The sequence below is a fragment of the Pyxicephalus adspersus genome, chromosome 9 (assembly GCF_032062135.1).
Source record: "Pyxicephalus adspersus chromosome 9, UCB_Pads_2.0, whole genome shotgun sequence".
NCBI lineage: Eukaryota > Metazoa > Chordata > Amphibia > Anura > Pyxicephalidae > Pyxicephalus > Pyxicephalus adspersus.
In genome coordinates this window covers 38,087,477-38,101,402 of record NC_092866.1, presented here as the reverse complement: position 1 = coordinate 38,101,402, position 13,926 = coordinate 38,087,477, and the positions used below count along the sequence as shown (strand labels likewise).

Below are 13,926 nucleotides of genomic sequence, written 5' to 3'. Positions count from 1 at the left end.
TGTCCCTCAAGGGAGCTCACAATCTTTTGTCCCTACCATCATCATCTGTCATTAATACAGTCTAAGGTAAATTTGGGGGGAAGTCAATTATCCTACCTGCATGCTTTTGGAATGTGGGAGGAAACCCATGCTAACACAGGGAGAACATACAAACTCCATGCAGGTAGTGTCCTGGACAAGTATTGAACCTGGGACCCAGCGCTGCAAAGGCTGGAGTGCTGCCACTTGAGCCACCATGCTGCCTACAGATAGCCAGAGTTGATTAGAAGACCCCCTTTCACAAGTTGTTCACTAACTAAACTCAAATATATTTACCCCTATTTAATGGCACAAAATAAAAACGTGTAAACGGGCTCTAAGGAAAAGTCATAATATCCACAATACCAGAAGATGGTGGCTGGAGTTCAACTTTAATTTTAAGCCGCACATTTAAAACTATCCTGCATAGTATAGTACAATTAAAGTTACTTATGTGTGCTGAGATGACGTGATCTTGGAATTAGATATACTATGCAGCACTGTGATAGGTTAAGAAAAGGAATATGCATGTAAAGTGATACAAAAAGTAGAGTTAGGGTCAGCTAGGGAATGGATTTCCTTTCCAAGGTCACAGACATAGTAAAGCTTTGCCACAATGGGTGAAGTAATGATCTAAATGTGATATGGAATGGTCAGTGAGTGATGTATCATCTTTTGGCCATATAAATCGCTAACTGATGCTTAGAGAAGAGAAGAAAGATTAAGGGCTTCTATGCCAAAAGATAACAGATTACATGATGTTTATAAGAGGATGTAGCGTAAGGGAGGTAGTGTAAGATAAGAGGGTGCTAAACCGCAAAACATGGTAAATGGTGTCAAAAAGCCGGATAAAGAATACTTTGTAAAATGGAGGTTTTGTAAATCCATATGAGAAGTGAAACTAAAGAGAATGAGGGAACTTGCTCTTCTTTGGAAAATAAATTAAATTTTCCTTCACAAATAGAGGAGTGAAATAATTTTCTTGAAGAAGAGGTGTCAAATGATACTTTTAATGAAGCAAAGTAATAGAAAAAAGGGCAGTACTGCTGAAGAAGTGGGGAGGAGGCATAATACTGGGGACAAAGGACATTGCAGAACGATGAGAGGGACAAAATGCTAAATAAGAGGAGGGTTCAAGTAATGAATGCTGTTAATGAAGTAGGCGATATAATATCATGGAGAGGGGTGTTGCTGTTGAAGAAATCAGAGGGATAAAATCCTGTGGAAGAGGAGAGGTCAAGTGATATTGGTGATGAAAAAGGAAATGATGCTGAGGAAAAATCAAGGGTTAAATGATCCTGTTAATGAAACAAGGGGGTGCTATGATGCACAAGGAATAGAAGATACTGTTTGATTACTTGATTCTGTATTAAGAAAAGGAAAAAGTGACACCATTGTTCATATGATGCTCTCACAAAGTGCAGTTCAGGTGGTGTGGAAGCACAGGGGCATTGACGCAGAACAAGCACAACATTAAAATGCGGTGATGCTTTAGAATGAAGGAGGTTAAGTAACGTTTTGGCAGGTGAAAGGTTAAATGATGCAGGCGAGGGATTAATGTCTGATATAAATCCTGTCACGCTTGTTACAGTCTCAGTCAGAGGAAAATGTTCTCATTTGTAAACTGGATTTGAAAATGAGTTTGTGCTTATGGACATCGGCTGCAATTTTTAACAAAAAAAAAAAAATCTTTAGAACTCCTGTTTTTGTGTGTTTATATATATGTGTGTGTGTAAGTGTGAATGGTGTTGTAAAATTTCGTTGTTTGTTTATATTTCTTTATACTGCATAGGTCTATCTATACACATACACACCTATATCTATATATTCACACATATATGTATGCTCTATCTGAATTGATAATACATAAGCATTTGTGGGGTTTTTTTTTCCCACGCTGCGTTCTTTCACGTATACCTAGTCTCCATTCTCACTCCCCCCTTTTCACACACACACACATACACACACACATTCTGTTTCTCTTACATCCTTTCATTCGCTCTCTACACTCCTCTATCTCACACATTCTCCCCCTCCTCTTTCCCATCACAGTGCAGTGTGTATATGCTCATAGCTGCAGTATACAGGGACTAGGAGAATTTTTTTGCGTGTGTTTGTGTGTGAGAGCATTCCCATACACGCACATACTCATGCCTGTTCACACGCCAGAAGACTTATGTTTTTACAGATGCCTGTTCTTACACATGCCAGCTTGTCGTGCAAGTGAACAGGGGATGCACAACGGTGGATTCACAAGGTGATTACTCTTTGTAAATTCCCAACTCTCAAGGAGGAATCTCATTAGTACATCAAAAACAGCGATGCTGTCAATCATGCCTTGTCACATTACTTGAAAGAATAGTTCAGAAAAAGTGAGAGACCCAGATTAGTAACATTTGAACTATATATCAATATAAAGAGAGATGCATAGAGAAAAGCATGGATTATCAAAATATTGCTGTATATGTGGATAAGGAGTAATGGGTAAATTTACCTTGTAGGTCATATTGTATTAAAAAAAGAAAGCTGTACAAACAGTAAGAAGCCAGATACTTTCTAGTCTGTTTTGCTTTAGTTTTGTCATAGAGGCATGCCTATATTGGTATATAAGGTCTGGTATATATAACACAGTACTGATATAAAAAGCCTGATTCCACTATCAGTAAATTGCTATTTCTTTTTTCAGCCTTCTTTTAAAATATTCAGTCTTTGTCAAGACCAATTCACTGATGCTCACAGTGCAGTCACTGAGGGCAAACATAACCACATGGAAACTGTGCTATCATAATTGAAGAAACCCTAAAAGTGCCTATGGACATTAGATGTCCTTCATCCAGAACATTCAGTTTCAACAAGATGATAAATAGACCAGCTATGGCCAGATAAGACATGTATGGGTATCCTTAGACCATTAATGTCTGAGTAAACACTATAAGCTGTATTGTAGAAAAACGTATTAGCTGTTAAATGGTTGTATATGCTGTTATACAGAGTATATATTGCATACATTATATTACAGAGGTAACAAATTGAGTTCAAGTGTGTAATTCAGCTGCTTTTGCAGAACATTCCTGAGTTTTTTTTATTGTATAATGAAATTAGAATTTAAATTAATTATTTTTATACAATTGTGCTATCAAACACTGGACACTCATGTAGAAAGTATTTATGAACAAATTTGAGGTACCCACTCTTTAAGGAAAAGCAGATGCTCAACTTTGCTCCCATCCTTGTTTAAATAAATCCAGATATTCATGTTGGACAACCCTTGTATAGGATACTATGAGTTGTATGTACAATTCTGGCTTACCTGTAATTAATAGCAAAGAACAATAGAAAAAAATGCAACTCTTGTGCTTGTCTGCTGAATTTGTTTTTTGTCTACACAGGCTCAATTTTTTCTCCTACAAAAGTTTGTTGTAAATGTTTAAGCAATACACAAACAAATAGTATATGTTATACAAAGAAAGCATTCTTGAGTATGCATTAGAAGAACAAAATTGTACAAACATCACTACTTCCCTTTTGCTAGCTGGATATGTCTGCCTGTCTGTCTGGATGTGGCTGTCTAATTTCTAGACCATTACTTGTTTTTTAGGTAAACATGTTGTAGATATAATCCTAGTGCCTAAATACTATTTCCTACAAGTTTGTTTGTAAAAGTCTTTTTTCCTAAAAAAGCTTTGCATAGTGTGTGGCTTTACAATAGCTAGCACAGTGTAACTTGTAATGCCTTTATTTTTCCATAACTTTTACACAATAACTTTTTTTTTTTTTTTTTTTTTTTTAGGTGATCCAGTATTTCTCTTTACCTCTTTTTCCTTCTTTGCCCATCATGTCCTTTTTACTTCTTACCCTTTTGCTTTTACCTTCAGTTACTCTTTCCACATCTCTTCCAAATTCTTCCACTTGTGCACAAAGTGGTGAAGCAAATGGAGAATGTATACATGGTGTTTTACTTCCTGCCTGGTTGCCACATCCTCCATCAACAGGTGATCGAGCAGCACGCGCCATTGTATATTTTGTGGCACTTGTATACATGTTCTTGGGAATGTCCATCATTGCTGACCGGTTTATGGCATCCATTGAAGTCATTACTTCACAGGAGAGGAAGATCACATTCAGACGCCCAAATGGGGAGGTGACAGTAACCAGTGTACGCATATGGAATGAAACAGTTTCCAACCTTACCCTGATGGCATTAGGTTCCTCAGCTCCAGAGATTTTGCTTTCTATCATTGAAGTAGTTGGAAGAAACTTTGAGGCGGGTGAAATGGGACCAAGCACCATTGTGGGCTCAGCTGCATTTAATATGTTTGTTATAATTGGACTCTGTGTTATAGTTGTCCCTGATGGCGAAAGTCGCAGAATCCGTCACCCACGTGTCTTTGCAGTCACAGCATTTTGGAGTGTCTTTGCCTATGTTTGGCTGTTTCTCATTTTGTCCTGGTCCTCGCCAGGAGAGGTGGAGATATGGGAAGCACTACTGACTTTCTTTTTTTTCCCAATATGTGTACTACAGGCCTGGATAGCTGACAGGAGGTTATTATTTTACCGTTACTCAGGAAGAAGAGAAGGCCGGGCAAAATATAGAGCTGGCAAAAGCAGAGGAGTTTTGGTTGGTGCAGAAGATGCAGTTGCTCCAGATGATGCAGGAGAAATGAGAATGGGTGAAAATGAAAGAGCTATAGATTTTGAGGATGAAGAAGAAGAGGAACGAAGAGATATGGCCAGAGTGTTTAAAGACATGCGCCAGCGATATCCTGGTAAAGACATGGAACAACTGATGGAACTTGCAAATTACCAGGCACTTGTTCAACAACAAAAAAGCAGAGCATTTTATAGGATCCAAGCCACGAGGATGATGATTGGTGCTGGAAATGTACTGAAAAAGCATGCAGCTGATCAGGCAAGGAGAGCATTGACAGATGATGGGAACAGAGATGATGGGGGTGGTAGAGGAGAAGAAGAGGAAAGGTGGACAGAGGTAGAATTTGAACATACACATTACCAATGTTTTGAAAATTGTGGAACAGTTAGTGTTTGGGTCTTATGTAAAAGAGCAAATGGTGAAGGAGCAGTTCAGGTAGATTACAGAACTGAAGATGGCTCAGCCAATGCAGGGTCAGACTATGAATTGGCAGAAGGCACACTTGTGTTCCCAGCTGGTGAAACCAGAAAAGAACTGCGTCTGGGCATTATTGATGATGATGTATTTGAGGAAGATGAACACTTTTATGTACAACTGAGCAACCCACGCAGAGCAAGAGGTGTAAGGGAGGGGCAAGGTAGAGTAAGACTTGGAACTGGGAAGAGAGCCACAGTGACTATATTTGATGATGACCATGCTGGAATCTTCAGCTTTGAATCAAGTAGCATGAAAGTGAGTGAGAGTGTGGGTACCATGAGAGCAAAAGTGGTACGGGGTTCAGGAGCAAGAGGAAAGGTTGTGATTCCTTACAGGACAAGCGAAGGGACAGCAAAAGTAGGAGAGGACTATCTGGAGGTTACTGGAAAAGTGGAATTCCAAAATGATGAGACTACGTGAGTTGATTTTAACTATTTAATATGAACAAATAGTTATATCAAGACAGTGCAAGCATTTTACATGATTGTATCCAGTCTATTCAGCTAATCATACACTAATCAGTAGTTTTAATCTCTTAAACTAAAATGGTAATTCAATCAAAACAATTACCAACTTTAATTTCAATTGATATTTGGGCAAAATGTCAACTGATAAAAACTGATTGGTCAAGGTGTTTTTTTCTTCTTTTTTTCGATTGGTTAACCATGATATTGAAATTGAAACCCTTTTTGTGATATGATCAATATTTTAAATAGATATAATGGTAAAATTGATCATATTTCAAATCAGTTATTGTCCATGTCCATAATATATATAGAAGTCAGATCAGACGTAATATGAACCGAAATAACATTATGTAAAAAATTACTTATTGTATACCTAACTTTATTTCAACAGTTCATTGCAGTATTCAATTGTTGTGTAACATGTATTTTGTTTTAATTTTTTTGCATTTTTTTGCGTTTAGAGTATAACAAGGTCAGCTTTTAAACAGAGGAAAAGTGTCCCAATTGTAAAGTTACAAGAATATGTATCTGATAATATATCTAACAATTTTTGTTAAATATAAATTGCTGCATTGGGAAATAATCTCAATTATTCTAGAATAAAATAAAAAGAATGAAAGTGTAACATACTAGTTACAGTTCATTTCACGAAACAAATGCTAAGGGGGTGTTTTTATTTGAACATTTACACCGTATTATAATGAATAATTTTGTGATCACTTTCGATGTAACGTGTTACAGGGTATGACAGTGCTAAGGTCATGTTTTAAAGTCCAATTTTCTTTTTTAATCAGCTAATTACATTCCAGGTGCATCAAATCCAAATGAAAGGTGTTTGCTTACTTTTCCAGCAGAGTCAAGAGGATCCATTAAATTATTTTCTTTAATTTTGCACATTGGGTCTGATTTATTAAAGCTCTCCAAGACTGGATCAGATAGACCAGGTGTCCCCAACCTTTTCGGACCTACGGACCACTAAACTTACGGACTCCGGACCGCGTATGCGCAGGGAGCCGTGTGTCACTCAAAGTGGAAGAAACTTCACCCAGAGTGACGTCACAATGTCAGAACCTGCCGACTCTCCCATCACAGGTCTGAGCCTGTGGGGCACATTGTCTGCTTGCCCCTCCAAGCGGGGTCCGCAGACTACAGGCTGGGGAATGCTGGTCTCCGTGCTCATGCGGCCAGCTGTCAGATGGCCGGGGATTGGGTACTCCTGAGATAGACTATCATAGACTAACATTTGCAAACTAATAGTAATCTATCCAAAAGAAATCTTTTCCATGTGTGTTGTGTCACCCAGGTTCACTCATGATCTTCTCAAGCCTTGGAGAGCTTTAATAAATCAAGCCCATTGTGTGTTAGTAGGTAAAGATATTTAGAGAAACAGTGGAATATTTTGTGGAAACAGTGATGTCTCTGCTGAGGTGTGACACCCCTGCTACAATTTGCCCCCTTGGATCCTAGGAGGCAAAATCACAGGATTCTAGTAGACAAAAGTTGAGACAAAGCCCAGATACACCCAACAATAATCCTTACCCTCCATAATTTAAATGTCACAATCTAGAGCCACTTCTGACCACTGTAGTTCTGGCATTAAACATTTGAATAGCTGTGAGTAGTGAGTAATGCAAAGGGAGGAGGCAGTAATTTCATATTTCAGAGTCATATCTGCATCTTGGACCAATGACCAAAGTTGGCTCCACTGAGACTTTAGCACAGCCTTACTTTAGCAACCTTTTATCAAGGCAGAGGTTACTTCTCATTTTCCCTACACTTATACATCCTTGTAACATCTTTATATTCTTGCACCAGTGTTGTAGGGTGATGCTCAATACCCAAGATCTCTGAGGTACTCATTCCTTTTTGCTAGGAGAGATAATCTGTAACCCCCTCTTCCCTCCTTTCATTCTTCCTGGAGTACCACCTTATGCTTCTTTATTCTTGGTTTAAATTCTCACTGAAAAAAACAATTCATTTCTTTTTGTTTAAAATAAAATCTTGTTTTTCATGAAAGCAGAGAGCTGGATACATTTGCACTTATTCCATACTCAGCAATCTGCCCGAGAAATCAAGCAGTTTCACATTTACCCTCCATGCAGGGCATGTAAAGCTTAGAGCACTAATGAGCAACACAGAGACTATGTGGTATGATGGTATGATGCATGTAATTAAACATTTTGCTTTTTCTTAACTTTATTATTGTTACATTTGTAGAATATACATGTTTTTTATTAGCTTACATCTTCAATATTTAGAGGGAGCAGCATGATTGTTAAATTCTTTTTCTGTTGGCTAGGATGAGATTGAACACTACAAAGATGTGATTCACCTGCTAGAAAGGTAGATTTTGGTTATTGCCAGACTTGTGAATGTAATTACTGTAAAGGGAAAATCTGTCAGCACCCCAGAGTTTCATTTGTAATGCTCCAAATCCGATACATTTGGAAAACATTTTTTTATTATATAAAACTATATGTACGTATATATGCATTTTAGCTGTAGTGCAATATTGAGACCTTCTTCAGATAATATGAAACAAATAGATTTGCAAACTGAAAGCAAAGCTTTAGGCACTCCAGCAGATGAAGAGCTCCAGGCACAGCAGGCAGAACATGTAAGAGAGGGGGAGAGCAGGACGGGGGAGGTAATCATATGTTAGATATGCAGACAAAACATTTTTTATATATCTAATGGACATGTGCCATGTTGTGTTGAAACCAGGAACTTAATAACCCTTACAACAATAACACAATACTAAAAATCCAAATAGTTATTCAAATTCAAAGCAGTAAATATCAGAGTTTAACTAACATACAGTAAGATAAATGTTGGATGTAACAAGGACAAAGTTGTACATTATATTGTGGTGAGCACTGCAGCAAAGGTGCAGTGCCCATCAAGTATTACTAAATCATCAAAACGTGTCTCAAACAAGCTGCCTTTTGTTTGTGTACCTGCAGGTTACTAGATTGTATTTTGGTTTTTCACTTTTGGTGGACATGATTGTTTTGGAATATAATGGTATATGATAAGTAATAAAGCAAAATCATTAGTGGTCCCCTGACTCTGCAACCTCCATCATAATGGCAACCCCCCTTCATTTTAATTCAGTAACAGTGACTAACACTGCAACATAATTACCTTAATAACAATTAGATAGTTCTATGTGTGTGTCATATAAATGCTCATTATTTATATATCTAAAAGTATATGTTATGTGTTAATTGCTTATGTTGACTGAAGAAATAATTATTAAGGGAGGTTATTTTGCTGTACCCCATAGCAATCACTACATGTCTTCTACTGCATTACTAGCTACAGCGCACATGATGAATATAATCATTACAACATCCTTTGAAATCCAACAACATTTTCTTTGAAATAATTTATCCCTTTTCATACACTTTATTAATTCCTTTGTAAGGGGAGTGCTAGAGCAGTCGTCAACAACCTCACGGACCACTAAATTTATAGATTCTTGACCGCGCATGAGCGGGTAACCACGCGTCACTCAAAGATAAAGAAATTTCCCCCCAGAGTGACGTCATTATGCAAGAACCCACCCACTCTCAGAGACACAACCCGCACATTGCCCGGACCCTGCGATCTATACGAGTGGCATGGTCTGGGGCTCTGGAGGGGCGTGCCGGTCAGAGCCGTAGACCACTGGTTGGCGACCGCTGTGTTAGAGCCCCTAAAATGTGTTGCTGTTTCGCTTTACCATTTAAAAAATCAACTTTATTTTATATTAGTTCATTACATTGTGGCTCTCTGCATTTTTAATGTCTGGACCATATTTAGTGTTCACCTTTAGGGGTTCCTTGTCTCATGAGAGCAGGCTTATCAGAACTAATGGGCTCTGTAAGCAAAATGTGACCTATTTCATGAGGAATTATAACAGTGAAATATCCAGTACTGCAAGATCATACACTGCTATAGCTATAGTTAACTACTACTACTACTATCATTTAGGAATATTTCAATGGACTTTATTCCATTTGTTCTGCACTAGTTTAGGAAATAAACCAGTTTTTGTACAAAAAAAAAAAGTATTGCAATTACCCCAATAAATGTGTATAGTGGATCTTTAGACAACAGAGATTATAAATACTTGCCTGTTACTTGTCTGTTATGTACATTTGTTTATTCCCTGGTTCTGTTCAAACATATGTTACTTTATTGTCAAAGCATTATAGAGGATCTAAAAGCAAGTGGAAAGTGCAAGGGCAAAGAGCTAGTCACCATTTTTTGTTTGTTTATGCCTCTAATATACCTATTTACCCAGCAAGGAGAACAGTGAACATAACAGTAGTGATATCATCAAATCTCACTCCATTGCCATGGTACACTTGCCTACCAAAAGGAATGATATTTTTCAGGTGGAATTTAAACTAAAAGGAACAATTTCTCATAAAACTGCTCTTGAACAATTCAAGCTGAACTACCAGAAAATAAAAAAATGCCCTTGCAGTTAAATGGTAATTAAATGGTAATTTTTGCCTGGGGTACCCGTATATAAGTTGTATCACGTACCCGACGCTAGCACCCTCAATTATAGTATTGACTATAGTATAAGACTACTTCCTTCCTTCATTGTAGTGATGATGTTAAAGCCTATGACGACAGATTTTAATAAACAATTTTGGCTAGTGAAACAAGTGGCTTTTTAAGTGGAGTTGGAAAAAACAGGACTCTGATATTGTGCATTTGGGAGTTGTGTCTGCATGACTGTCAGTTTTGTTTTATATAGCTTTTTTTTTCTTTTCTCCTTTTTTCCTTGCTGACCTCTAAAGGGGAGTGGTCAAGGCTTCCAAGGTGATTTAAGTTCCTGCCAGACTTACCTTGGGCTTGCTCAAATTTGGCTGGTGAAACAAGTGGCTTTTAAATCAAGTGGAATTAGAAAAAACAGGACTCTGATATTGTGCATCTGTGAGTTGTGTCTGGGTGTTGGGTTGTGTGTGCTTAACTGTCAGTTTTGTTTTAAATAGCTTTTTTTTCTTGCTGACCTCTAAGGGGGAGTGGTCAAGGCTTCACAGGTGATTTAAGTTCCTGTGAGACTCACCTTGACCTTGCTCAAACTTGGCTGGTGAAACAAGTGGCTTTTTAATCAAGTGGAGTTAGAAAAAAGCAGGAGTTTGAAAACAAAAGGAGTTAAATCCTTAAAGTAAGTAAACTTTTATAACTCCTTGTAAACAAACAAACATTGTCTCTGGTGGAAGGTTTGGTTCAGTGCACAGTCTGCCATATGTATGCACAAATGGAGCAACAGCTCCTAGGTGAATACCGCTGTGACAGATGTGAGCAAGTTGCCTTTCTTGTATCTTGCATTGGAGAGCTGGAGAAGCACATTCCAACACTGAGATCAGTTGATCACCTTGAAAGGGGTCTCCTGCTCACCGAGCAGGCAGTTAATGGCTTAGATGTGGAGGATGGAGAGGTTAATCAGGATGAGCATGTAGGGAGTTGGGTTACTTTAATTAGAGGGAGTGGTAGGGGCCCCGAGAAAAGGAAGGCCAGCCCTGTGTTTGAGCTTCCCAACATGTTTGCAAAGGTATGTGAAGATGTGCAGGTGGCAGACCCAGTGGTGGCAACTCTAGATGTTACTGCTACCCCTAACAGCCGGTAGAGCACCACATCTAGTAGTGGTGGGAAGGGAAACGCAGGAAGGAAAAGACAATAGGTAGTCAAATTTTGTTGCATGGATCCCTTCGAACGAATGGTTTGATGTCTCCCTGGTGCCAGAGTTTGGCATGTGGTGGACCAGGTGGACAAACTACTGGGAGGGGCTGGACAGGACCCAGCTATCTTGGTTCATGTTGGAACCAATGACAAGATAGACAGAAAATGGAGGATCCTTAAAAATCAGTATAAAGAACTAGGTTTCAAGTTGAAGGAAATGACCTCCTAGGTTTATTCTCTGGAATATTGCCTCTGCCATGCGCAACACAGGAAGGCAGAGGGAGCTTAGACAGCTAAACGCATGGTCTATGTCCTGGTGCAAAAGGGAAGGGTTTGGGTTCATAGAGCATAAATGAATGGAGCTTCCCACGTTACAAACAAACATTGGATTGTGCAGTACTAGTTGTACTGAAAAACAAAAGGATTTGGCAAACAATGATGGTAAAAGCAGCAATGGTTTAAACAGCCTGTTCACCAATGCTAGAAGTCTAGCAAACAAGATAGTGAGGAGTAAGGAGAATTATGACTTTGTTGGCATTGCTGAATCCTGGCTTTGTTCTTCGCATGACTAAGCTGTCAATAGTCCTGGGTATACTCTTTCGTAAAGGCAGAGTCAAACGAAAGGGTGGTGGTGTCTGTCTGTATGTGAGAAGTAATCTAAAAGTGAATGTGAAGCGATGAGGTTGAGGAATTATGGGTGAATGTGGGGTTGAATAAAACACAATTAATTATTGAAGTCTGCTATAGGCCCCCCAGTGCTAAGGAAGAAATAGAAAATCAACTACTAGCACAGATAGAAAAAGCAGCAAAAAGTGGAAGTGTTTTATTCATGGGAGATTTCAACTACCCTGACATTGAAATTTGTGAATGTATTACAAGATAATTTTATGGTACAGTTAATAGAAACCCCAACTAGAAATGATACTCTGCTGGACCTAGTTCTTTCTAACATCGCAGAGCTTATAAAAAATGGGCATGTAAAAGAGAATCTGGGTAGCAGTGACCATAATATGATTTCATTTAATGTAAGCTGTAACCCGGAAGTAAAAACAGGAAAGATAAAAACATTTAAGAGAACAAATTTTCCATTATTAAGGGTGGCTTTCTGTGACTTGGACTGGAAGAAAATATTGTCCTCAAAGGACACTGAACAGAAATGGGAATCTTTCAAGTTTGTTCTACAAAAGCACACTGAAAAATATATTCCAATGGGTAATAAGTTTAGGAGACTAAAATTAAAACCTATGTGGCTTACAGCTGAAGCTAAAATAAGCCATAAGTAACAAGAAAACGGCATTTCAAAATTTTAAAAATGAAGGATCACCTTCATCGTTCATTTGAAAACTATAAAGAATATAACAAAAGATGTAAAAAGGAGATAAAATCTGCAGACTTCAAAATGAAAGACAGATTGCAAAGTAAAGTAAGGCTAACCCCCCAATTTTTTTTTAAATATATTAATAGCAAAAAGATCAGATCTGAGCATGTAGGCCCCTAAATGATGTTGCTGGGTTGGTATCTGGGGATAAAGAAAGGGCAGATTTACTAAAAACTTTTTTTTTGTGTACACAAAGGAAAATGGCAGAGCTCAAGTCCAGATTCATAATAGCAATGTCACTGCCTTAAATGACTCACAGTGGCTCAGAATTGATATGGTTGAGAAACAGCTGGGAAAGATTAGGGTTGACAAAGCATCAGGACCTGAAGGATTACATCCACGTGTCCTCAAAGAGCTGAGCTCGGTTATTGCAAAACCATTATTTCTAATTTTAAGAACCTCTTTAGTCACTGGCAAGGTACCAAAAGATTGGTGTAAGGCAAATGTGGTTCCTATCCTCAAAAAGGGAGCAAAGTCATTACCAGGTAGCTACAGACCCGTTAGTTTAACGCCCATAGTTGGAGAGGTCCTAGAGAGTTAGATAAAGAACCACATTTTCTGCTGAGAAAATAATATTATAAGGGATAGTCAGCATGGCTTCAAGAAAGACCGATATTGTCAAACAAATTTACTCTCTTTTTATGAGGAAGTAAGTAAACAGGTAGACAGTGGAGTAGCAGTTGATATAGTGTACTTGGACTTTGCTAAAGCATTTGACACTGCACCCACACACGGTTATTATGCAAGTTAGGGTCAATAGGTTTTGAAAAGTTAATCTGTAAAAGGATGGAGAACTGGCTTAAAGACTGTATCCAGAGAGTTGTAAGTAATGATTCATACTCTGGATGGTCTAAGGTTATTAGTGGTGTACCCCAGGGTTCAGTGTTGGGACATACTATTTAACATCTTTATAAATGATATAGAGTTTGGGATTAAATTTCTGTGTTTGCAGATGACACCAAACTATGTATTGGAATTAAGTCCATACAGGATGTCTATAATCTACAAGCAGACCTGGATGTACTGTTTGATTGGGCAGCCAAGTGCCAAATTACATTTAATATAGATAAATGAAAAGGTATGCACTTGGGGGCTAACAACATGCATGCTTCATACTGTCTTGAGGGAGTCAGAAATGTAAAAGGATCTGGGGGTTCTGGTAGATCATATACTTAATAACAGCATGCAATGCCAAGCTGCAATATCTAAAGCTAGCAAAGTACTTTCTTGTATTAAAAGAGGAATGGACTGCA

The 13,926-nt window shown here is 38.2% G+C and overlaps 1 protein-coding gene across 1 annotated transcript in view; it reads left to right on the top strand.

Moving 5' to 3' along the window:
- The first annotated feature begins 2,003 nt into the window (after positions 1-2,003).
- Positions 2,004-13,926, top strand: part of LOC140337695 (sodium/calcium exchanger 1-like) — a 47,594-nt gene continuing 35,671 nt past the window's right edge. The window contains 2 exon segments of the mRNA XM_072421497.1: positions 2,004-2,275; positions 3,809-5,562. Coding sequence (XP_072277598.1) covers positions 3,854-5,562 — 1,709 coding nt within the window. The 5' untranslated portion in view covers positions 2,004-2,275; positions 3,809-3,853.